This window comes from Coregonus lavaretus (genome assembly GCF_964263955.1).
Source record: "Coregonus lavaretus genome assembly, chromosome: 21".
Classification (NCBI taxonomy): Eukaryota; Metazoa; Chordata; class Actinopteri; order Salmoniformes; family Salmonidae; genus Coregonus; species Coregonus lavaretus.
Window position 1 is genome coordinate 41,750,642 of NC_140008.1, and position 22,834 is coordinate 41,773,475.

At 44.4% G+C, this 22,834-nt stretch overlaps 2 protein-coding genes and 1 pseudogene across 3 annotated transcripts; 2 read left to right on the forward strand and 1 right to left on the reverse strand.

Moving 5' to 3' along the window:
- The first annotated feature begins 3,071 nt into the window (after window positions 1–3,071).
- On the forward strand, window positions 3,072–12,319 carry LOC311148453 (thrombopoietin receptor-like; annotated as a pseudogene). Its single transcript, XR_014615665.1, has 12 exons — window positions 3,072–3,247; window positions 4,003–4,123; window positions 4,238–4,452; window positions 4,651–4,802; window positions 9,240–9,405; window positions 9,507–9,618; window positions 9,928–10,088; window positions 10,351–10,493; window positions 10,677–10,836; window positions 10,926–11,004; window positions 11,116–11,200; window positions 11,368–12,319. The product of XR_014615665.1 is annotated as a thrombopoietin receptor-like (transcript).
- A 554-nt stretch (window positions 12,320–12,873) lies between these two features.
- On the reverse strand, window positions 12,874–15,023 carry LOC311149162 (origin recognition complex subunit 1-like; the record flags this gene model as incomplete). Its single annotated transcript, XM_084186247.1, has 5 exons — window positions 12,874–13,903; window positions 13,998–14,069; window positions 14,176–14,330; window positions 14,554–14,663; window positions 14,921–15,023. The coding sequence occupies 4 exons, from the start codon at window positions 15,021–15,023 to the stop codon at window positions 14,054–14,056; spliced, it is 384 nt and encodes a 127-aa protein (XP_084042373.1). The 3' UTR covers window positions 12,874–13,903; window positions 13,998–14,053.
- A 2,217-nt stretch (window positions 15,024–17,240) lies between these two features.
- On the forward strand, window positions 17,241–22,752 carry LOC311149014 (pre-mRNA-splicing factor 38A-like). Its single transcript, XM_084186085.1, has 10 exons — window positions 17,241–18,280; window positions 18,676–18,835; window positions 18,998–19,119; window positions 19,213–19,298; window positions 19,402–19,512; window positions 19,671–19,780; window positions 21,523–21,549; window positions 21,782–21,873; window positions 22,050–22,098; window positions 22,271–22,752. Exons 1-10 carry the CDS (start codon window positions 18,151–18,153, stop codon window positions 22,314–22,316), a joined length of 933 nt encoding a protein of 310 aa, XP_084042211.1. The 5' UTR covers window positions 17,241–18,150; the 3' UTR covers window positions 22,317–22,752.
- Window positions 22,753–22,834: the final 82 nt, after the last annotated feature.

Genomic DNA, 22,834 nt, shown 5'->3' on the forward strand with positions numbered 1-22,834 from the left:
GGGCGCTCTGGCCGAGGAGTAGGGTTGATCCGAGCGTTCTGACCTCACAACGGCAGTCAAGCACCCAAGCTAACTTGCTAACGTTGGCTTGCTTGTTAACTACTTCCAGACACAAATGAGAGAACACCTCACTCTGACCATTTTACTCACCCTAGCAGAGCTGGTTAGGCTGTTTTCATGTTATCCCGAGCGTTTGGTGACTGTAGCTGTGCTGTTGGCAACAATTTAATTAAGCTTTTTTGGTGATGTTTACTGACACCAGCCATATTCAACAGGTGTTGAGCGTTTGTAAATTCATCAGTTATTCTGTGCTCTGGCACACTCAGACAAGAGGGCTCTGAAATCGGAGTAAATAGCCAGAGCGAATTAACAATATCCATTGAGAACGCATGACTATACCACTTAGTTAAGCTAAGAAAGAAGTGAATAATCAAGTCAATAAACGTTGGGTAGTTAGTTAGATAGCATATAGTTAATATACTGGCAAGTTCGATGTATTAGTAGCCAACTAACGTTACTTAGGTAGCTAGCTAACATACGGTACATACTGCTGAAATGATATGCCATGCGGTTCGTAAGGATAGTGTAGCTAACAAATTGTCAGCCAACATGACGTGTAACATAACTTATTTGAAAAGTCATTACTTTATTACATTGCTCAACATTTTCTTGACATTTGTCATAATTAGTTAAAGCAATTCATTTGTATCCTCTCTCGTCGGACTTCGGCAGCATATTTTCCACAATTTTCTTCAAATCTGAAAATGTTGTGAAGCCACGCCCATTTTCGGAAGAATGTAGTAAGACATCCGGGAACTTTTGGCATAATTACTATATGCATACTATGACCAATAAGCATACTACATATTCAATTTACGTCACAAATAGTATGGTTAGTGAAGATAGTATGAGTATGCGAACACAGCTATAGATTCAACCACAAAGACCAGGAGGTTTTCCAATGCCTCGCAAAGAAGGGCACCTATTGGTAGATGAAAAAAACCAAAAAGAAAACATTGAATATCCCTTTAAGCATGGTGAAATTATTAATTACACTTTGGATGGTGTATCAGTACACCCAGTCACTACAACGATACAGGCGTCCTTCCTAACTCAGTTGCCGGAGAGGAAGGAAACCGCTCAGGGATTCCACCATGAAGCCAATGGTGACTTTAAAACAGTTACAGAGTTTAATGGCTGTGATAGGAGAAAACGGAGGATGGAACACTGTAGATACTCTACAACACTAACCTAAATTACACAGTGAAAAGAAGGAAGCCTGTACAGAATAAAAACAGTTAAAAAAAACATGCACCCTGTTTGCAACAAGGCACTAAAGTAATACTGAAAAAGAAATGTGGCAAAGCAATTAACTTTTTGGCCTGAATACAAAGTTTTATGTTTGGGGCAAATCCAATACAACACATTACTAAGTAACACTTTCCATATTTTCAAGCATATTGGTGGCTGCATCATGTTATCGGTATGCTTGTAACCGTTAAGGACTGGGGAGTTTTTCAGGATAAAAAATAAACGGAATGGAGCTAAGCACAGGCAAAATCCTAGAGGAAAACCTTTCCACCAGACACTGGGAGGTGAATTCAGCTTTCAGCAGTACAATAATCTAAAACACAAGGCCAAGAAGACAGTGAATTTTCCTGAGTGGCCAAGTTACAGTTTTGACTTAAATCTACTAGAAAATCTATGACAAGACCTGAAAATGGTTGTCTTGCAATGTTCAACAACTCATTTGACAGAGCTTGAAACATTTTGAAAATAATCATTGTCAAATGTTGCAGAATCCAGGTGTGAAAAGCTCTTAGAGACTTACCTAGAAAGACTTACAGCTGTAATCAGTGCCAAAGGTTATTCTACAAAGTCTTGACTCAGGGGTGTGAATACTTATGAAAATGAGATATTTCTGTACTTAATTTTAAATTCATTTGCACACACTTCTAAAAACATTTTCACTTTGTCATTATGGTGTATTGTGTGTAGATGGTGAGAAAAAAAACATGTTTTACCCAAATTGAATTCATGCTGTAACACAACAAAATGTGGAATAAGTCAAGGGGTATGAATACTTTCTGAAGGCATTGAACGTGTCATATACAGTGGGGAGAACAAGTATTTGATACACTGCCGATTTTGCAGGTTTTCCTACTTACAAAGCATGTAGAGGTCTGTAATTTTTATCATAGGTACACTTCAAATGTGAGAGACAGAATCTATAACAAAAATCCAGAAAATCACATTGTATGATTTTTAAGTAATTAATTTACATTTGATTGCATGACATAATACATCAGAAAAGCAGAACTTAATATTTGGTACGAAGCATCTCAAGGTCCTGGAGTGGCCTAGCCAGTCTCCAGACCTGAACCCAATAGAAAATCTTTGGAGGGAGCTGAAAGTCCGTATTGCCCAGCGACAGTCCCGAAACCTGAAGGATCTGGAGAAGGTCTGTATGGAGGAGTGGGCCAAAATACCTGCTGCAGTGTGTGCAAACCTGGTCAAGACCTACAGGAAACGTATGATCTCTGTAATTGCAAACAAAGGTTTCTCTACCAAATATTAAGTTCTGCTTTTCTGATGTATCAAATACTTATGTCATGCAATAAAATGCAAATTAATTACTTAAAAATCATACAATGTGATTTTCTTGATTTTTGTTTTAGATTCCATCTCTCACAGTTGAAGTGTACTTATGATAAAAATTACAGACCTCTACATGCTTTGTAAGTAGGAAAACCTGCAAAATCGGCAGTGTATCAAATACTTGTTCTCCCCACTGTAACTGACTTTTACTGCACTCTGAATAAAGGATGACATGTTCAAAGATTTCCATTTGATCTTAGATTTTTGGTGAGAGAGCTTAGAGTAGCTATAATGTTTACAATGTGTGTCAGAGGCCACCCTCTCTCTTTCACCCCCATCTGGTTGCCTGACTGGCTCAATCCACACAACACACACTTCCTGTAGCATGAGGAACTGTCAGATAGGGCCTCCCCTCATTACTACCCCCCAGACCACAACACTATGTTGACACACAACACCCTGACACTCTCAGACAGAGAGGTTAATGGATAGTGATCGGATAGGTTAGACATACCTGTGGATGTATATGTCATGGATCTCCATCTCACCTGGAGGATACTCTGCGTCTGGCTTTGGACCACAGCATGCTGGGTGGATGTTCTGGGGCAGGGGACCAGGGCTGGGGCTGTCCCTCACCTGTCAAAGAAAGGTATGACATTGGAGCACCTGTTTTATCTTACACAACAAATCAATTGCAATAGTAAACTGTCCACCAGTATGTATAATATCTGAAATAGTGTCACTGTCAGAGCTACACAAATCAAGGCAATAATGTTGATCCTCTCATAATATATAAATAAATAATATGCCATTTAGCAGACGCTTTTATCCAAAGCGACTTACAGTCATGCGTGCATACATTTTTGTGTATGGGTGGTCCCGGGGATCGAACCCACTACCTTGGCGTTACAAGCGCCGTGCTCTACCAGCTGAGCTACAGAGGACCACAGAGAGCTACAGAGGACTCTCACAGCTTAACTTCCCTGTTGTTCTCTGCTGAGGATTTATTTCAATTTTTCTGTTAAGCACTGATATGACATGTTCACAAACAAGTGCATCAGTAGATTAAAGAAAAGTTTTACTCAAAAACTATATTTCGGTATTTGTTGTATTAGTCCACTGTTGTCCCAAAACGTGTTGCATGTCAGCAATCAAGTTTTCAAGATATAAAACGTTCAAAATACAGAGATTGTCACAGTATGATGCGTTTTTTTGTGGTATCATACTGTGACACTTTTTGTATTTTGAATTAAACAAATACCGAAATATAGTTTTTGAGTAGTATTTTCCTATTCTATGTTAAAGTGTTATAATAAGATAATAAATACATTATATGCATTATTTTTATGCCACAGTATATTTCATGAAACCCATCCTATCGGTATCTACTACACTCCCTAACAGATGTTCTACTGTTGGCGGATGATGCAGATCCAAAGTGTTTTACCAGGACACAGTATGACTTCACCTGTTTCTGGGAGACACCAGGCAACAACTCTTATGACTTCTTCTATAGTAATGATGAGTATGTTCAGTGTATTCTGGTCATTTACAAAACAACAATATTTTCAGAAAGAAATGAAATACACTAACATGTATTACAGTTGAAGTGGACCTGACATACACTCCATTCTGCCAGTCACTGATGCCAGTCATATTCTCTCTGTCTGTTCAGTGGGGAGGAGAAGAGGTGTAATCTTACCCTCCAGAGGACGGAGGAGAGGGGGGCAGTCCTCCATGTCTGCTCCTTCCCTCCCTCTGATGTCTTCCTGTTCATCTTCACACACATCAGAGTGTTGGAGAGCAGCTCCAACTACACACTCTATGCACGCACTGTCAGCGTCGAGGACCAGGGTGAGAGAGAGAGAGAGAGAGAGAGAGAGAGAGAGAGAGAGAGAGAGAGAGAGAGAGAGAGAGAGAGAGAGAGAGAGAGAGAGAGAGAGAGAGAGAGAGAGAGGATTTTAGTAGTTTGAAATCTAAAGTTCTTTCTTTCCAGTAATGGCATATCCTCTCTGCTTCATTCTTTCTTCTTTCTCCTCCGCCTCTCCTCAGTTCTCCTGGATCCCCCTGTGAATGTATCCCTTCACCCAACAGGGCAGACTGGGCAGTTCCAGGTGGCGTGGCACACACCCAGAGAGTGGGAGAACAACATGCAGTATGGGATACGATACTCCTCCCAGAGCCTGAGGGAAAGAACGGAACTGGTAGGCCTACTGAAACTCAGAAACACACAAAATCAACACCAATTCAACCAGTCAGATTAGCTGCAAGGGGAAAAAGATACAGTGAGGGAAAAAAGTATTTGATCCTCTGCTGATTTTGTACGTTTGCCCACTGACAAAGACATGATCAGTCTATAATTTTAATGGTAGGTTTATTTGAACAGTGAGAGACAGAATAACAACAACAAAATCCAGAAAAACGCATGTCAAAAATGTTATAAATTGATTTGCATTTTAATGAGGGAAATAAGTATTTGACCCCTCTGCAAAACATGACTTAGTACTTGGTGGCAAAACCCTTGTTGGCAATCACAGAGGTCAGACGTTTCTTGTAGTTGGCCACCAGGTTTGCACACATCTCAGGAGGGATTTTGTTCCACTCCTCTTTGCAGATCTTCTCCAAGTCATTAAGGTTTCGAGGCTGACATTTGGCAACTCGAACCTTCAGCTCCCTCCACAGATTTTCTATGGGATTAAGGTCTGGAGACTGGCTAGGCCACTCCAGGACCTTAATGTGCTTCTTCTTGAGCCACTCCTTTGTTGCCTTGGCCGTGTGTTTTGGGTCATTGTCATTATTATTATTATTTTTTTTGGGGGGGGGGGGGGGGGGGGGGGTAGAAGGATTACTTTATCCTATCCCAGGTATTCCTTAAAGAGGTGGGGTTTCAAATGTCTCCGGAAGGTGGTGAGTGACTCCGCTGTCCTGGCGTCGTGAGGGAGCTTGTTCCACCATTGGGGTGCCAGAGCAGCGAACAGTTTTGACTGGGCTGAGCGGGAACTATGCTTCCGCAGAGGTAGGGGAGCCAGCAGGCCAGAGGTGGATGAACGCAGTGCCCTCGTTTGGGTGTAGGGACTGACCAGAGCCTGAAGGTACGGAGGTGCCGTTCCCCTCACAGCTCCGTAGGCAAACACCATGGTCTTGTAGCAGATGCAAGCTTCAACTGGAAGCCAGTGGAGTGTGCGGAGGAGCGGGGTGACGTGAGAGAACTTGGGAAGGTTGAACACCAGACGGGCTGCGGCATTCTGGATGAGTTGTAGGGGTTTAATGGCACAGGCAGGGAGCCCAGCCAACAGCGAGTTGCAGTAATCCAGACGGGAGATGACAAGTGCCTGGATTAGGACTTGTGCCGCTTCCTGTGTAAGGCAGGGTCGTACTCTCCGAATGTTGTAGAGCATGAACCTACAGGATCGGGTCACCGCCTTGATGTTAGCGGAGAACGAGAGGGTATTGTCCAGGGTCACGCCAAGGCTCTTCGCACTCTGGGAGGAGGACACAACGGAGTTGTCAACCGTGATGGCGAGATCATGGAACGGGCAGTCCTTCCCCGGGAGGAAGAGCAGCTCCGTCTTGCCGAGGTTCAGCTTGAGGTGGTGATCCGTCATCCATACTGATATGTCTGCCAGACATGCAGAGATGCGATTCGCCACCTGGTTATCAGAAGGGGGAAAGGAGAAGATTAGTTGTGTGTCGTCAGCGTAGCAATGATAGGAGAGGCCATGTGAGGATATGACAGAGCCAAGTGACTTGGTGTATAGCGAGAATAGGAGAGGGCCTAGAACTGAGCCCTGGGGGACACCAGTGGTGAGAGCACGTGGTGCGGAGACAGATTCTCGCCACGCCACTTGGTAGGAGCGACCGGTCAGGTAGGACGCAATCCAAGAGTGAGCCGCGCCGGAGATGCCCAGCTCGGAGAGGGTGGAGAGGAGGATCTGATGGTTCACAGTATCAAAGGCAGCAGACAGGTCTAGAAGGACAAGAGCAGAGGAGAGAGAGTTAGCTTTAGCAGTGCGGAGAGCCTCTGTGACACAGAGAAGAGCAGTCTCAGTTGAATGACCAGTCTTGAAACCTGACTGGTTTGGATCAAGAAGGTCATTCTGAGAGAGATAGCAAGAGAGTTGGCTAAAGACGGCACGCTCAATAGTTTTGGAGAGAAAAGAAAGAAGGGATACTGGTCTGTAGTTGTTGACATCAGAGGGATCGAGTGTTGGTTTTTTGAGAAGGGGTGCAACTCTCGCTCTCTTGAAGACGGACGGGACATAGCCAGCGGTCAAGGATGAGTTGATCAGCGAGGTGAGGTAAGGGAGAAGGTCACCGGAGATGGTCTGGAGAAGAGAGGAGGGGATAGGGTCAAGCGGGCAGGTTGTTGGGCGGCCTGCCATCACAAGTCACAAGATTTTATCTGGAGAGAGAGGGGAGAAAGAAGTCAAAGCATAGGGTAGGGCAGTGTGAGCAGGACCAGCAGTGTCATTTGACTTAACAAACGAGGATCGGATGTCGTCAACCTTCTTTTCAAAATGGTTGACGAAGTCATCCACAGAGAGGGAGGAGTGGGGGGGGGGGATTCAGCAGGGAGGAGAATGTGGCAAAGAGCTTCCTAGGGTTAGAGGCGGATGCTTGGAATTTAGAGTGGTAGAAAGTGGCCTTAGCAGCAGAAACAGATGAAGAAAATGTAGAGAGGAGGGAGTGAAAAGATGCCAGGTCTGCAGGGAGTCTAGTTTTCTTCCATTTCCGCTCAGCTGCCCGGAGCTCTGTTCTGTGAGCTCGCAATGAGTCATCAAGCCACGAAGCTGGAGGGGAGGACCGAGCCGGCCGGGGGGATAGGGGACATAGAGAGTCAAAGGATGCAGAAAGGGAGGAGAGGAGGGTTGAGGAGGCAGAATCAGGAGATTGGAGGGAGAAGGATTGAGCAGAGGGAAGAGATGATAGGATGGAAGAGGAGAGAGTAGCGGGAGAGAGAGAGCGAAGGTTGCGACGGCGCATTACCATCTGTGTAGGGGCAGAGTGAGTAGTGTTGGAGGAGAGGGAGAGAGAAAAGGATACAAAGTAGTGGTCGGAGACTTGGAGGGGAGTTGCAGTGAGATTAGTAGAAGAACAGCATCTAGTAAAGATGAGGTCAAGCGTATTGCCTGCCTTGTGAGTAGGGGGGATGGTGAGAGGGTGAGGTCAAAAGAGGAGAGGAGTGGAAAGAAGGAGGCAGAGAGAAATGAGTCAAATGTAGACGTAGGGAGGTTGAAATCCCCCAGAACTGTGAGGGGTGAGCCATCCTCAGGAAAGGAACTTATCAAGGCGTCAAGCTCATTGATGAACTCTCCAAGGGAACCTGGAGGGCGATAGATGACAAGGATATTAAGCTTAAATGGGCTAGTGACTGTGACAGCATGGAATTCAAATGAGGAGATAGACAGATGGGTCAGGGGAAAAATTGAGAATGTCCACTTGGGAGAGATGAGGATTCCTGTGCCACCACCCCGCTGACCAGATGCTCTCGGGGTATGCGAGAACACATGGTCAGACGAGGAGAGAGCAGCAGGAGTAGCAGTGTTTTCAGTGGTAATCCATGTTTCCGTCAGCGCCAAGAAGTCGAGGGACTGGAGGGTAGCATAGGCTGGGATGAAGTCTGCCTTGTTGGCAGCAGAACGGCAGTTCCAGAGGCTGCCTGAGACCTGGAACTCCACATGGGTCGTGCGTGCAGGGACCACCAGGTTAGAGAGGCAGCAGCCACGCGGTGTGAGGCGTTTGTGTAGCCTGTGCGGAGAGGAGAGAACAGGGATAGGCAGAGGCATAGTTGACAGGCTGCAGCAGATGGCTACAATAATGCAGAGGAGATCGGAATAAAATGAACTAAACATCTGGGAAAGGAGAGAGCCACAACTCCCAAATATAACTCTCCCAACTTCCACCTCAGAAACTATAATTGTTGTAAACTACAGCGGTTCAATGTTTTCTAGGAATAGACTAACCTAGTTTATTCAGCTAGCTAACTAGGTGCAGTATTATTCCGTGAAAAACGTCCGGGCACCTCGTCATAACACACGGCACGAACACACAGAGAGAGCCAAACTAACGTTAGCTAGTCACCCACGTCCCGAATTCCTTGAGCGACTCGGGTTATCAATATGTAAAAAACAAAACACAAGTGTAGGTTATGACTTACCCCTAGCAGCTACTATTAGCTAGCCAAGTGCAAAGCTAGCCACTGAATTGACTCAGCCAGTTCGCGTCTGTTCGCTCGGTCGTTCCAGCTATTGTTTACAAGTAGCTATCCAGGTTGCAACAAGCTTGCTAATTTTCAAGCACAGTATAAAAGACACCTGGGAGCCAGAAATCTTTCTGATTGAGAGGGGGTCAAATACTTATTTCCCTCATTAAAATGCAAATCAATTTATAACATTTTTGACATGCGTTTTTCTGGATTATTTTGTTGTTATTCTGTCTCTCACTGTTCAAATAAACCTACCATTAAAATTATAGACTGATCATTTCTTTGTCAGTGGGCAAACGTACAAAATCAGCAGGGGATCAAATAGTTTTTTTCCTCACTGTAGATGAATTGTTTGGTAAAAAATCGTCACCCAAACCCCATTCACTGTGCTGCTGGTGTAGAACGCCTATGATTTCTGTACCCTCCCTGTCCCCAGATAAAGCCAGTGAGGTCCCCCATCCACAGCCTGGTCTCTCTAGCGCCAGGGGAGGTGGTCAGCGTCCAGCTGAGGGTCAAACCCATTGGCTACAGCGAGAAAGAGACCAGCGGTCATTGGAGCGACTGGTCGGTCCCCAAAACTGCCATGGTTCCCCAGAGTGCAGGTCTGTGGTAGTATTGTTGTAAATGTGAATAGAGGAACTGAATATGGTCACTTTACATTACTGAGTTAAGTGATGGAGTTTTACTATAATTTTTTCTCCAGCTGATATCTCATTGTTGTGCCACACTTCTGACCTGCAAAACATCACCTGCCAATGGAATGGGCAGGCCTACAGAGATGATACCTACACCATATACTACACGCTGGGACCCAGGTATTACCAAATTAAGAAATTACTCCAATGAGGTTCTTGCAAAACCCTCCTCAAAGTAATCTAAATGTAGTTTTACAGTCAAAATACCTGATCAGAGGCTATTTAACATTTAAGTCATTTAGCAGACGCTCTTATCCAGAGCGACTTACAGGAGCAATTAGGGTTAAGTGCCTTGCTCAAGGGCACATCGGCAGATGTTTCACCTAGTCGGCTCAGGGATTAGAACCAGCGACCTTTCGGTTACTGGTACAGCACTCTTAACCACTAAGCTACCTGCCCCCCTAACCTCTTGTTGTATATTCTCTGCAGTGAAAGTGAGGGCTGGAGAGAGTGTACGCAGAATGAGAACACCTCCTACCATTGCAGTTTCCATGGAGCAGAGTCCAGTGAGATACGGGTCAAACTCAGCGCTGGTCCTGCTACTTCCAGGCGGACCTTCTACACTGAGCCTTTCAGACTCAACAACAGCAGTGAGTCACACTGATAAAATACCATTTGGCAGCTGTGAAAGCCTCCCTTCATTAAAAAAGGAGACTATCGTCTACCGGTATACTACATTGCCATTTAGTACAAAATCGAGTCTAGCATGCATCTTACTGTATTGCTGACAATGCAGTAAGATATTGACAGACGTCTGTAACAGACAGTACAATCTGTATTGCTGGGCATACACTAATCATCTCTGCAAAACTCATGTTATGTCTCTCTCTCCTCTCCCTATGCTGCGGTCAGTTCAAACAGCCCCTCCGGGGAGGCTGAGGGGACAGTGGGAGGGGGGCAGGCTGCGTCTGAAATGGGACATCCCTCTATTGGCCCTGTCTGTCCACCTGATGTACCAGCTCTGCTACCAGCCTCGAGAGGAGACTGTCTGGAAGGTACAGAATTAACTAAATGATCTTCTTCTGTTTACTTCATTCTGTTGTGTGGTAGAACCCTGGCTCTGTCCTTATCGCATGTAAACAGAGAACTACGTTTCGTCATGACTTTGTATTTTGCAGTACACATACCAATCACCCACCAATAACTGGGTGCAATTGTGTGTTGTCCTCTCTCTCCAGCTGGTGACCCTGCAGGGCCCAGAGACCAGTTCCTGTCTGGACATTCAGACGGGAGTTCAGTACTACATCCAGGTCAGAGCCAGACCCAACGGGTTAGTCTACGCTGGCTACTGGAGCGACTGGTCACCCAGACTCACTGTGGACACGCCCTCAGACTTAGGTACAGTAAAACAATCATTGATTATGTTTAACTTCTGGAGATATTCTCCTTCTCAAGCTCTTCTAGAATTCTTTCATGTAACTCAACAGGTGCCCTCATCCCCTGCATCCCTCTCATGATGCTCATTGTCTCAGTCGTCTTCATCTCCATGTTCTCCAGGTATCTCACGTAAGATGCTTTTTCATTTTGCTTCATAATAAAATCTGTTTTACCATCAACTTATTCTTATCACCCTATACATGGACATGTGTACTGAAAATGTTTATCTTCTTCCACCAGTAAGCTCAAACAGTATCTGTGGCCACCAGTCCCAAACCTTGACAAAGTACTGCACGGCTTCCTGACAGATATCAATGGACAAAACGTAATTAATTACAGTACACAGTGGATTAACGGAACTAGATCAATTGAAAGGGTCAAGTTAACAATGAAATGTGTTCAATATATAACATATTTAGTTTATCATTGTGTGCAGATATTGGAAACCATTGGATCTGAGTGTGTCTGTATGCTCCTGTGTTACTTCCATAGGACCCTCCCTTCAACATCAAGCAGTGTTCAGAGGAGACCCCAGCCTGTGTTGTGGAGATCATGTCTGAGAGGCAGGCTCCAGGCAGAGGGATGCTTCCCAGGGAGTCCTCCTTACTACTCTCCCCAGAACAAGACACCTCAGGCGGGGAGGAGAGCCATCCTATCCTGTTCCTGGAGGTCAGTCCGGACTACGTGACCCTGACCACGGATGACGTCATCCCCCGTCTCCGAGGGAACGAGTACGTGTACGATGGGGAGGTGGGGGCGGAGTCTCAGAGCCTGGGGGTGGGGGGAGAGGAGGTGCTCCAGGAGAGGTGTCACTGCTCCTTCACTAGGTCCTCCAGCTTCCCATCATCCTCTAGTATAACAGACATCCTCAACCGCTCCTACCTACTGCTGGCCGAGCAGCCCATAAAGAGACTGGACTGTCCAGGGCAGCAGGGCACCCCCCAAAGCAGCAGGACCTATGCCAACCTGGATGGCACAAGCTCACCCAACACAAATGCCTGATTGTGCTGTGCCAGAGTGCCAACAAGGGCACACAAACGCATGAGAAAGACATGGGAAAAATAAAAGAAACCAAGTACAAAACACAAGGGGGAGGCTTTAAATATAAAAAGTGCTATTCTCAAAACAAGGATGTATTTAGGATATTCAACGTTGCACAATGCTGGATGAAATATCTTAATTTGTCTAGGAACATGTAAGACACAGCTCAAGTGTGCTTGTGGATATAAAATGGTCTTCAGAATGGACAGTTACAAAACATCGACACAATATCCATTACATCACCACTAAAACAGGTCATTGAATATGTCATAAACTTGGGCTCCCGAGTGGCGCAGCGGTCTAAGGCACTGCATCTCATTGCTTGAGGCGTCACTACAGACCCCCTGGTTCAATTCCAGGCTGTATCACAACCGGCCGTGATTGTGCGCCGCCCTATGGGACAGCCAATCGGCCCAGCGTTGTCCGGTGTAGGCCGTCATTGTAAATAAGAATTTGTTCTTAACTGACTTGCCTAGTTAAATAACAAATAAATAAAAACTTGTAGCATTATGTACATTGTAAAAAGGTGCAACAATTATAGATTTTTTGGGGGGGATTGGATGAACCAAGAGGGACTTTGATATTTTCCTTCGACATACTATAAATATATATATTTTGCTTGTCTTATGCCTGGCTGTACAGTATATGTCTATCATAATCTTTTCACTCTGCAAAGGGGCGGCAGGTAGCTTAGTGGTTAAGAGCGTTGTGCCAGTAACCGAAAGGTCGCTAGTTCTAATCCCCGAGCCGACTAGGTGAAAAATCTGTCGATGTGCCATTGAGCAAGGCACTTAACCCTAATTGCTCCTGTAAGTCACTCTGGATAAGAGCGTCTACTAAAATGTAAAAATGTAGATGTAAACTATGCTTGCTTCATTCTAGCCATCTCTGGAAAGCAATACCTGTGCAGGTAATGTATTCATGAGTACATGAAGAATGGAAAGGTAGACCTACAAGTATTGTTAAATATCTTTATTATATTTGTAGATACAATATTCAAAAAATAATACAGAAAATCATAAAACCAACAAGAGCAACATTAAAATGTTTGAATAAGGATAAAAGAGGAAAGTCAAATGGCTAACTGATGGGGAACTGTAGCGCTCCCATCAACACAATGAGTTAAAACCAGATTTAAATATCCTTTCAAAAGTTTGTAACAAGGGCAATTTTCAGTAAACATACATAAAATCAATTTAATAGAAGTCATGATTTATTTTGTGCTTGGCAGAATTCCATAATAAAATGTTCAAGTACGATGCAGTTTCCCTTTCAAATGCTTCCAATGGTGCTTGCAACAATGACAACACTGAAAAGCATTTGTAAAATAATATTAAAAACAGAGGATCCTTGTCCTAAAAAAAAAAATACTCTGCCTCTCAGAAGACACCATCAAACCAAACTGTGAGCCTCTAAAAGAGGACACAGCCAGAGGTGTCTGTGGGATTCATGTTCCCAGTCCTGAGTGGTACAGTAGTTTTGGCTGTGGTCAAGGGCAGGCATGGGACTATGTGGTCCAATGGTGGACCTGAAGAGTTTCAGTGTGAGAGAGGGATCTTGGTTCTCACAAAACAGTACATCGATCAATTGAACGGACAGAGATAGTCCTGATGGAGCCAGTTTCCTTTCCCAATCTGGCTCAGGAACCGAGATAATTACAGTTTAACCCTTCACTGCAACTGAAACCTGGTGATACGGCAGCTCTCCTGAACTGAGAAAACAAATCCTTATGTTAGGACCAACCTTGTCAGGAAACACAGGGTGGACCCCTGCCTGGACCCCTGGTGGTCTCTCTGTCGGCATTGAGTGCGTAGAGCACGTCGTTCTGGCTGACGTCGAGTCTGACCTGCTGTAGTACGTCTAGACGGCTGGCCTCCAGCAGCAGCAGACGACACGCCCTCAGGCGCTGACACACGGCCAGACCCTCGGACACACTTATGGGCTGCAGGCCCTCCACACGACACAACGCTTGGTGCTGCACTAACACCTAGGGGGAGATCCACAATGCAGGTAAAAGAAGGAAAGATGTGTGTTGAGCAAGAGCTGAAGTAAGTCAATGTTGACCTCAGTAGGGTCTATACCTGTTGGAAGGTGGCCACCTCCAGTCCCAGCCGCCTGAATTCAGCGATGACCGCCCTCAGGAAGAGCTTCTCCTACACCAATGCACACGTAACACACATAGATTTCACATAGATTGACAGCTCTCTGGGCCAATGGGAACAGATTGACAGCTCTGTGGGCCAATGGGGTGTCTCTTACCTGTTGGCTTTGATGTAAGAGGAGGAGGACATCTCATCCAGGGCCTCCATCACATGACTCATGCCCACCAATCCTGTGGAGGACAGGTGTGAGGCTGAGTGCTCGCAGATCTCTGTGTCCAGACATCGCCAGATGTCTCCTGATAACGCTGCCACCTGGTGGACAGGAGAGGGACAGCGGTCAGAGACAGAAACACCACTCACAGATAGGTACCGCCAAACAGAACACTTCACAGTATCACTGGCAGACCTTTCCAATCCATGGTTCCAATCGATGGCATTAATGTATCAATTAAGAGGCAGGAAGAAGAAAAAAAAACAGAAGGACTGGAACGCAAGGATCTGAGTTGTGCACCCCTTGGGCTGGATAATAGAATACCTTTTTGGAGACGGGGTGCAGAGCCTCCTCCTCAAAGGCCTTGACCTTGTTCAGTCTGGACGTGATGATCTGCTGCAGCTGTACAGCTAGAACGACATCCTGGTCAGGCCCTGGACACACACACACACAGTTCTAAACACCGTAAGATGCAGTTAAACACACAAACACTTTCATCCACACACTATTAGAGATGCAAGAATACAAAATTACATTTCATAAGCAATACAAAAACATCATTAGTAAGCTCCTTAGTAAGTACAAATGCATCTGTAATGAAAGTAGAGGTGATTGCAAGCCTGGACACACCAGTAGAACAGCGCCCTCATATGGTGGTGAAAGAGACAGTCCTTCCCAGTATGCTGGTCACCCTGTTGATCATTATCCTCTCTGGGAGGTCCATGGTGTTGGCGATTGGTCCGCACCACCAGGCGGGCGTGGCGCCCCTTTGGCCAATCAAACAGCTTGTACATGATGTTCTGCTTCCTGGTCCAAAAGCAAGTCCAGCTAAGGAGTGGAACACAGGGTCAGTCACAGAAATGGAATGATTAGAACAAGCATCCCCCATTCAAGTCAATGATGTGTAATTCTACTGCAATGTGTCCACGAAATATGTAGAGTAGAAATACTGAGACAATTATAGAATGAACACAATCCTCTGTCTTGACATCTATCATTTGCATCTCCCAGTTGGGGTAAACGATGGTTACAACCAAAGTAAAAATACATTCTCCTATCCTTAAAGAGTCAAGACAGAGTGCATTCGTGATTAAAAGGCGGCCTTACCTCGTCAGCCAATAGCACGGTGGTCTCCTTCTTGGGGGCGGGGTTACTGAAATTATTTTCCAATAGGGCTGCTGCGTGGTCAGTGGTCGCCTTCTGGTCTGTCGGTTTCTGAAGGAGGAGACCCGGATTTACACTATATATACACAAAAGTATGTGGACACCCCTTCAAATTAGTGGATTTGGCAATTTCAGCCACAGCCGTTGCTGACAGGTGTATAAAATCGAGCACACAGCCATGCAATCTCCATAGACAAACATTGGTAGTAGAATGGCCTTACTGAAGAGCTGTTACTTTCAATGTGGCACTGTCATAGGATGCCACCTTCCCAACAAGTCAGTTCGTCAAATTTCTGCCCTGCTAGAGCTGCCCCGGTCGACTGTAAGTGCTGTTATTGTGAAGTGGAAACGTCTAGGAGCAGCAACAACGGCTCAGCCGCAAAGTAGTAGGCCACACAAGCTCTCAGAACGGGACCGCCGAGTGCTGAAGCGCATAAAAATCATCTGTCCTCGGTTGCAACACTCACTACTGAGTTCCAAACTTCCTCTGGAAGCAACGTCAGCACAAAAACTGTGGCCGAGGGAAGAATCTGGGTTTTGCGGAAGCCAGGAGAATGCTACCTGCCTGTAAAGTTTGGTGGAGGAGGAATAATAGTCCGGGGCTGTTTTTCATGGTTCGGGCTAGGCCCCTTAGTTCCAGTGAAGGGAAATTTTAACGCTACAGCATACAATGACATTCTAGACGATAGTGTTCTTCCAACTTTGTGGCAACAGTTTGGGGAAGGCCCTTTCCTGTTTTAGCATGAAATGGTTTGTCGAGATCGGTGTGGAAGAACTTGACTGGCCTGCACAGAGCCCTGACCACAACCCCATCGAACACCTTTGGGATGAATTGGAATGGCGACTGCGAGCCAGGCTTAAATCGCCCAACCTCACTAATGCTCGTCGCTGAATGGAAGCAAGTCCCCGCAGCAATGTTCCAACATCTAGTGGAAAGCCTAGTGTAGTTGCTCACAGAATTTTGTTTCAGTGGCCACGCCCTTCTGCTGGGGTAGGGATGTAAAATTCCCTACCCGATACAACATACTTCGGTGATATTGTGATTTGTAATAGACTGTCATAGCCCCAATTAAAAAAGTTAACATTGGCCGTTGATTACATAACATTTTTTAAATGGTGGGGTTGCAAAACATTATATCAAAATGGGGCCGCGGGCCAAAACAGTTTGGGAACCCCTGCGGACATGCAGATAGTTAATTAGCACAGGTACACCTCTGTCGGTTTTCCATAAACAAGCGCTGCAACATGGAAATATGTGGGAATCCTTAAGGCGTCCGCATACATAGGTTTGGTTTGCTCATAGCACAACTCGGCTAGGCGAAGTGAACGTCTGTGCTTGCATACTCCCTTAAAATACCTTCGCTTGAAAAACTAGAGAAAAGCGGCAATATTACTGTTTGTCCCTCTTGAGACACTGTAGCAACAAGTACACTTCCTCAATACATTTTAAATTAATTTTGACGTTTTTGCAGAGGTCTTAGCCGAGCAATTTTACATCTAACTAACTCAATTAAAAGAATGTGCATGAAAACTAGTCTTCTGTTGTTGAATGACAATAAACACTTCATTGAATAATCCCTACTGTTGACCAATCACCAATGAAGGGTGTAGACTTCGGCTACTGAACTGTGACAAGCCTCAAGAGAAAATGTGTGCTGAACAACTGTACAAACATATACGGAAGTTCAATTATACATTCAAAATGCATATTTAGCTAAGAAAATACCCAAGCACACAGGTTTAAGAAAAGGAAATAGAACATTTTAAAATAAATAATAAAATAAATATATGAAACGTACAAACGTCACAGAGGTACTGTACATTCAATTATACAGATCATACCTGGCAATAATCCAAGATGTCGTAGCAGTGCGGTTGTGTTCTTTGTTGTGTGTCCGTGTAAATAGCCTGTTTTTTGTATTTTTCGTACATATTTCCCTATCACACTTTTCATCCTTCTACTAAATATACTTTCCTGCAACCCGCCTCACTCAATGTGGAACAGATTCTATTATTTACTCACCTTTATCTAGAATCTCCAGTTGAAACTAGCTAGCCAACTAACTAGCTATTAGCGGTTTTCACCCAGAACATCGGATTTTCTGCCGGAATAACTGAAACACTGGACCCTAACACCGGATCGCAACTAGCTAGCCGCAACTGAATGGATGTTGCTGTAGGCTAATCACCACTGCCCCCGAAGCAAGCACCAGTTAGCCGGGATATAGGCCTGGCTCAAGGCTATCTACCTCTTTGTCTACCGGACGGGATATCTACCTCTTTGTCTACCGGACGGGAAGAGCCAGCTAACTATTTACTTGCTATTAGCCACCGTTAGCGGTTTTTCACCATTGCCCGTGGCCTGCACTACCTACCAGCCAGCCAGCTCTAGCCTGGACTATTATCGGCCAGTCTGCACAGCGCGTTATAACGTTCAGAACGAGCGTCAGGTATCTTAACACATTTCCCCGGACAGAACACCCGATGGCCAGAAAATACTATCGTCAATATGCGCAAAAGTAGTTTGGGTTATTAGCGTCTATGAATGGGCTGAGCTAACTAGCTGTCACCCATACTCACAAAGAGAGACAGGAACTCGTCTCTGAGTTGAACGGCTAAATTGATCAAATTCCATGCAGTTTAAAATAAATAAAATCTGCCCCGGAAGTGTACATTGTTGCACCGGAAGATATACAGTACATATGCGAATTCGTTTCGCACAGGAAAACATTTTTCATTCAGTTTTGAGCTGTGAAGATGGCAAATAGGACGGTTAAAGATGCCAACAGTATACATGGAACAAATCCACAATACTTGGTGGAGAAAATTATTCGTACTCGAATCTATGAATCAAAATACTGGAAAGAAGAATGCTTTGGACTGACCGGTGAGTTGGAGCCATAATTATAGAGGCCTTTAGCATGGGCCGCGCCATTAAGGGCTTCCACCATTTTAAAGTAGTCAGTAGTCAACCGGGTGGGGATTGTTGCCTCAATGGCACTGCCCATGCTGTCACAGACGCAATAATGGCACAGATATAAGATGAGTCCTCTATCTATATCTATGGTTGGAGCTAGCGAACAGCTAACGCTAGTTAGCTTGAAATACAAATACCACAAATGTAAACATAGTAGTACTAGGAAGTGCGCTAGCTAGCATCTAGTCATGTTTACCCTGTTACATTCACGTATAGGTTTATGCACACCAAAAGTACTAGTTAGCGAACAATGCCTGCTCCATATTGACGATCTTATTTCTGATTGGTTTCTCTTTGATCACTAGCCGAGCTTGTCGTTGACAAAGCCATGGCGCTGAAGTTTGTCGGTGGAGTTTATGGCGGAAATATCAAACCGACACCTTTCCTGTGTCTCACTCTGAAGATGCTGCAGATCCAGCCAGAGAAAGACATCATCGTAGAATTCATAAAAAACGAGGATTTCAAGTAAGATTTTGCATTCATGCTGGTTATAGTATAAGAAGCCTTTATGTATTAGTTTTTCTAACTTTTCATTTATGACTATCTTGTAACTCCCAGCTTGACAAATGTGATTTAAAAAATCAGAACCTACATGGCAACCTCACTGTGATGTTTTCTACACCTTAGGTATGTCCGCTTGCTTGGAGCCATGTACATGAGGTTGACTGGGACATCAGTGGATTGCTACAAATACCTGGAACCACTGTACAACGACTACAGAAAAATCAAGAGTCAGAACCGAAATGGGGGTGAGTCTTTTTGTTTACATGGAATGATTATACAATACGAAATTGTCTACCTTGGATTTAAATGGCACTTTCTCCTTTCACCCTCTGTTTCAGAGTTTGAGCTGCAACACGTTGATGAGTTTATTGATGAACTACTACACGCTGAGAGAATGTGTGACATAATCCTTCCCAGGCTTCAGGTAAGTCTCATACCCGTGTATGTGCTCACATCCCTTGTTTCACTGACCTAGACTGCTGATGTGTGTGTGTGTGTGTGTGTGTGTGTGAGTGTGTTAACTACAGAAAAGACAGGTTCTTGAGGAGGCAGAGCTGTTAGACACACGCATCAGTGCCCTGGAAGAGGACCTGGATGAGGTGGAGACCAGCGATGAGGAAGATGAGGAAGAGGAGAAGGTAGTCGTCTTAACTGTATCCCCCTATCCACCAATAGCCTGCATAAGCTAACTGTAAAGTTGAGTAAACTTACGCTAGTGTAGTGGGTGGAAGAATTCTAACGTTGTTTCACTGTCCATGTCTGTCTCTCTGTCGTCTTTCTGTTCAAATGTCTACAGACAGAGAGAGTTCAGACCCCAGAGCCTCACAGACGGAGTTACCGAGACAACGATCGGCCTCGCCACTCGCCCTCTCCACGCTACAGACGCAGCAGTCGTTCACCCAGACGGTAACTAACCAGACATATCTCAAAGTTCATAGTAGGGATGTAATTAATGTTTAAGATACGAGTGCATCGATCCGCGAGACCCCAAACGGCTCCAAATCTAGCATGCATCGGTCAGAAAATTGATTCCAACATTACAAATTGCTTTTTTTAAAAGCTCATATTACTTTCTTTCTACCTTCTGAAAATACCTCTCATCTTTTGTGACAACTGATGTCCTCTCCTTCAGTGTCGAACTAAGCATGTAACTGCGTTGACAGTCGTTGATCTACATGTCATTTTGCATGCCAAACAACCCCAGGCAATATCAGTAGCCTAGTCAAACTGCGAACTGTGCGAGGCTTCGCACTCTGACCAAAGAGAGGTCTATTCCTGATCTTGCACCTTAAGCATTCAAATGTTTGTAAAAATGCTTGCGCAATATTAGGCTTTATTAGTTGAGTGTCAGCTAATGTAATTTGCTAGGTTATTGCTATCAAATGTGTTGAAAATAGTGTTTTACGGGAATAAATGTAAGCTACCGCATACCGGAGACACAACTCATCTGGCTATACCTGCTGATCAGGGCTTACGTTATATTTTATTTTTATTGTTCAGGTTCACCATCAGATATAGTATTGGTAGTTTTGCTTTAAACAATCAGTGTATATGGTCATTTTTAGATATATGGGATAAAGTTAAATTCATAACGAGGACAGCAATCACTTTTGCGAACCACAATGCATGGCCAAAACGAGAGGAGAAGAGAAGCTCCGTAAAAATGTCCAAATGTTTAATACCTTTCGATTTTGAGACGGGTGAAATCCAAAGTTGTGCTATACACTGAGTGTACAAAACATTAGGAACACCTTCCTAATCTAGAGTTGCACCCCCTTTTGCCCTCAAAACAGTGTCAATTAGTCGGGGCATGGGCTCTACAAGGTGTCAAAGCGTTCCACAGGGATGCTGGCCCATGTTGACTCAAATGCGTCCCACAGTTGTCAAGTTGGCTGGATGTTCTTTGGGTGATGGACCATTCTTGATACACATAGGAAACTGTTGACCATGAAAAACCCAGCAGTGTTGCAGTCAAACCAGTGCGCCTGGCACCTACTACCATACCCCGTTCAAAGGCACCTAAATCTTTTGTCTTTCCCATTCACCCTCTGAATGGCACACATACACAATCCATGTCTCAATTGTCTCCACGCTTAAAAATCCTTCTTTAACCTGCCTCCTCCCCTTCATCTACACTGATTTGAAGTGGATTAATTGGCTGTCATAGCTCATTTCTTAAGATAAATATTGATACATTACTGGCTCAAACACTTATAATCTGCAAAAATGACAAGTTCATTAGTAGGTGATGTCAGATCAAAAGTGGGGGGACAAAAAGCGTACATGCATTGCCCCCCCCCCCCCCCCCTCTGTTTGATCTCTTATGGTTCAGTTTAGGTGCCTACATACACTAATAGATGTATACATCACACACACACACACAGAAAGACGTCAGATCCAGCTCAGAGAGGCCCAGCTCCATCAGCAGTAGATTTTTATTTAGAATGGAATAATGAATGTGTTTATGCAACAAATGTTAGTGCATCGAACCGAATCGTTTCAAACTAAAACGTATCATTCCTGTGTCTCATCGGAGCACATGAATCTGGAAACGCATTGAATCATCTTGAAAGATCCCTAGTTCATAGTCTTTTCCTATAACATCCTCAAGACACTAAAGATTTGTGCATCCTTTTTATTCTGTCTAGGAGGAGCAGATCACCTAAGAGACGAAGGTATGAAGCTATGTTCTCTGCTTGGATTCTTCTCTGCTGGATTTCTCTTATTTTCCTTTGTTTGAATTCCTAACTCTGATGGTATTGAATATAATAACACAGAACCTACTTTAAGTGTTTAATTCATAAATGAGCTGAGACTCAGATTTACTTCACTAGGGTCCTGGTTACTTGTAAACAGTGCCCTGTATTAATGATGCCTGTATTGTTTCTGTCTCCTGTTGCCACACAGCCCATCCCCCAGACGAGAACGCCACCGCAGCAAAAGCCCCCGTCGCCACCGCAGCCGCTCTCGGGAGAGACGTCACCGCTCAAAGTCCCCAGGTATCATAGCAATGGCTACCATGCCATCCTGCAACGCACAAGATTAAAAATTCACACCAGTGTTTATATTTGTGATGTGTGACATATTTTCCGCTGTAATCATTAGACTTTAAGATGTTTGTAACAATAGTTTCCCCTGCCAAGTCTGACCTAGAGCTGTCTCTATTTTGTCCCAGGGCATCACAGAAGCCACAGGCATCGCAGTCACTCCAAATCCCCAGAGAGGTGAGTGATTGAAGAAGAGAAAGACCCTCACCCCACTATACTAGGATCTACAATATTTAAAAAGCTGCTCTCTGTGTTCATGGTGTAGTTGAACTGTCTGTGAATAACAGCATTTGAGAGAGGGAGACATTTAGTGAGTATATCACCAGCTTTTGTTTTTCTTCTATTCAAGGAGTTCAAAAAAGAGCCACAAGAAGAGTCGAAGAGGAAACGTGTGATCCGCTTTGTATTTTGTGCTCTTGGATAGTTCCTTTTTCTGACTTGAACATTGTGACCAAATTTGTACATCTGTGTATGGAATCCCTTGTATTTTGTATTTTGTTTTGGAAATGATTGCATTTTAATATATTTTCAGACCATGTTGCAGAAAGAAGCAATCTCAATTGTATTTCTCAAATCTGCAGCTCATATGGAACTGTCCACAACCCTATGCATCAGTGAATAAAGTTGCTTGGTGGTTTGAACGTAGACTAAGAATGTCATGTTTGCACAGTCTTTTTTTTGTTTGAATTTTCTGGCCAAGCAGGTTAGGGACCATAGTAATAATGGTTGTTAATCCCAATTGTGTTTGTTTTACCAAGACGATTATTGAGAGCTGTTGTCGAAACAATTGTTAATGTGATGCGTCTCATCATTACAGAATAAGTGTGGAAATAGTTGTATTTTATTATGGATGTCTGTCATCAATGCATATGATGTCCTCATCTGAATGTGTGACTGGTATGAGTGTTAGCCA

Coding starts and splice junctions, on each gene's coding strand:
- LOC311149014 (XM_084186085.1), top strand. CDS start 18,151: ATGGCAAATAGGACGGTTAAAGATGCCAACAGTATACATGGAACAAAT. Junction 21,874..22,049: donor TCACCGCTCAAAGTCCCCAG/GTATCATAGCAA, acceptor ATTTTGTCCCAG/GGCATCACAGAAGCCACAGG. Junction 22,099..22,270: donor CACTCCAAATCCCCAGAGAG/GTGAGTGATTGA, acceptor CTTCTATTCAAG/GAGTTCAAAAAAGAGCCACA.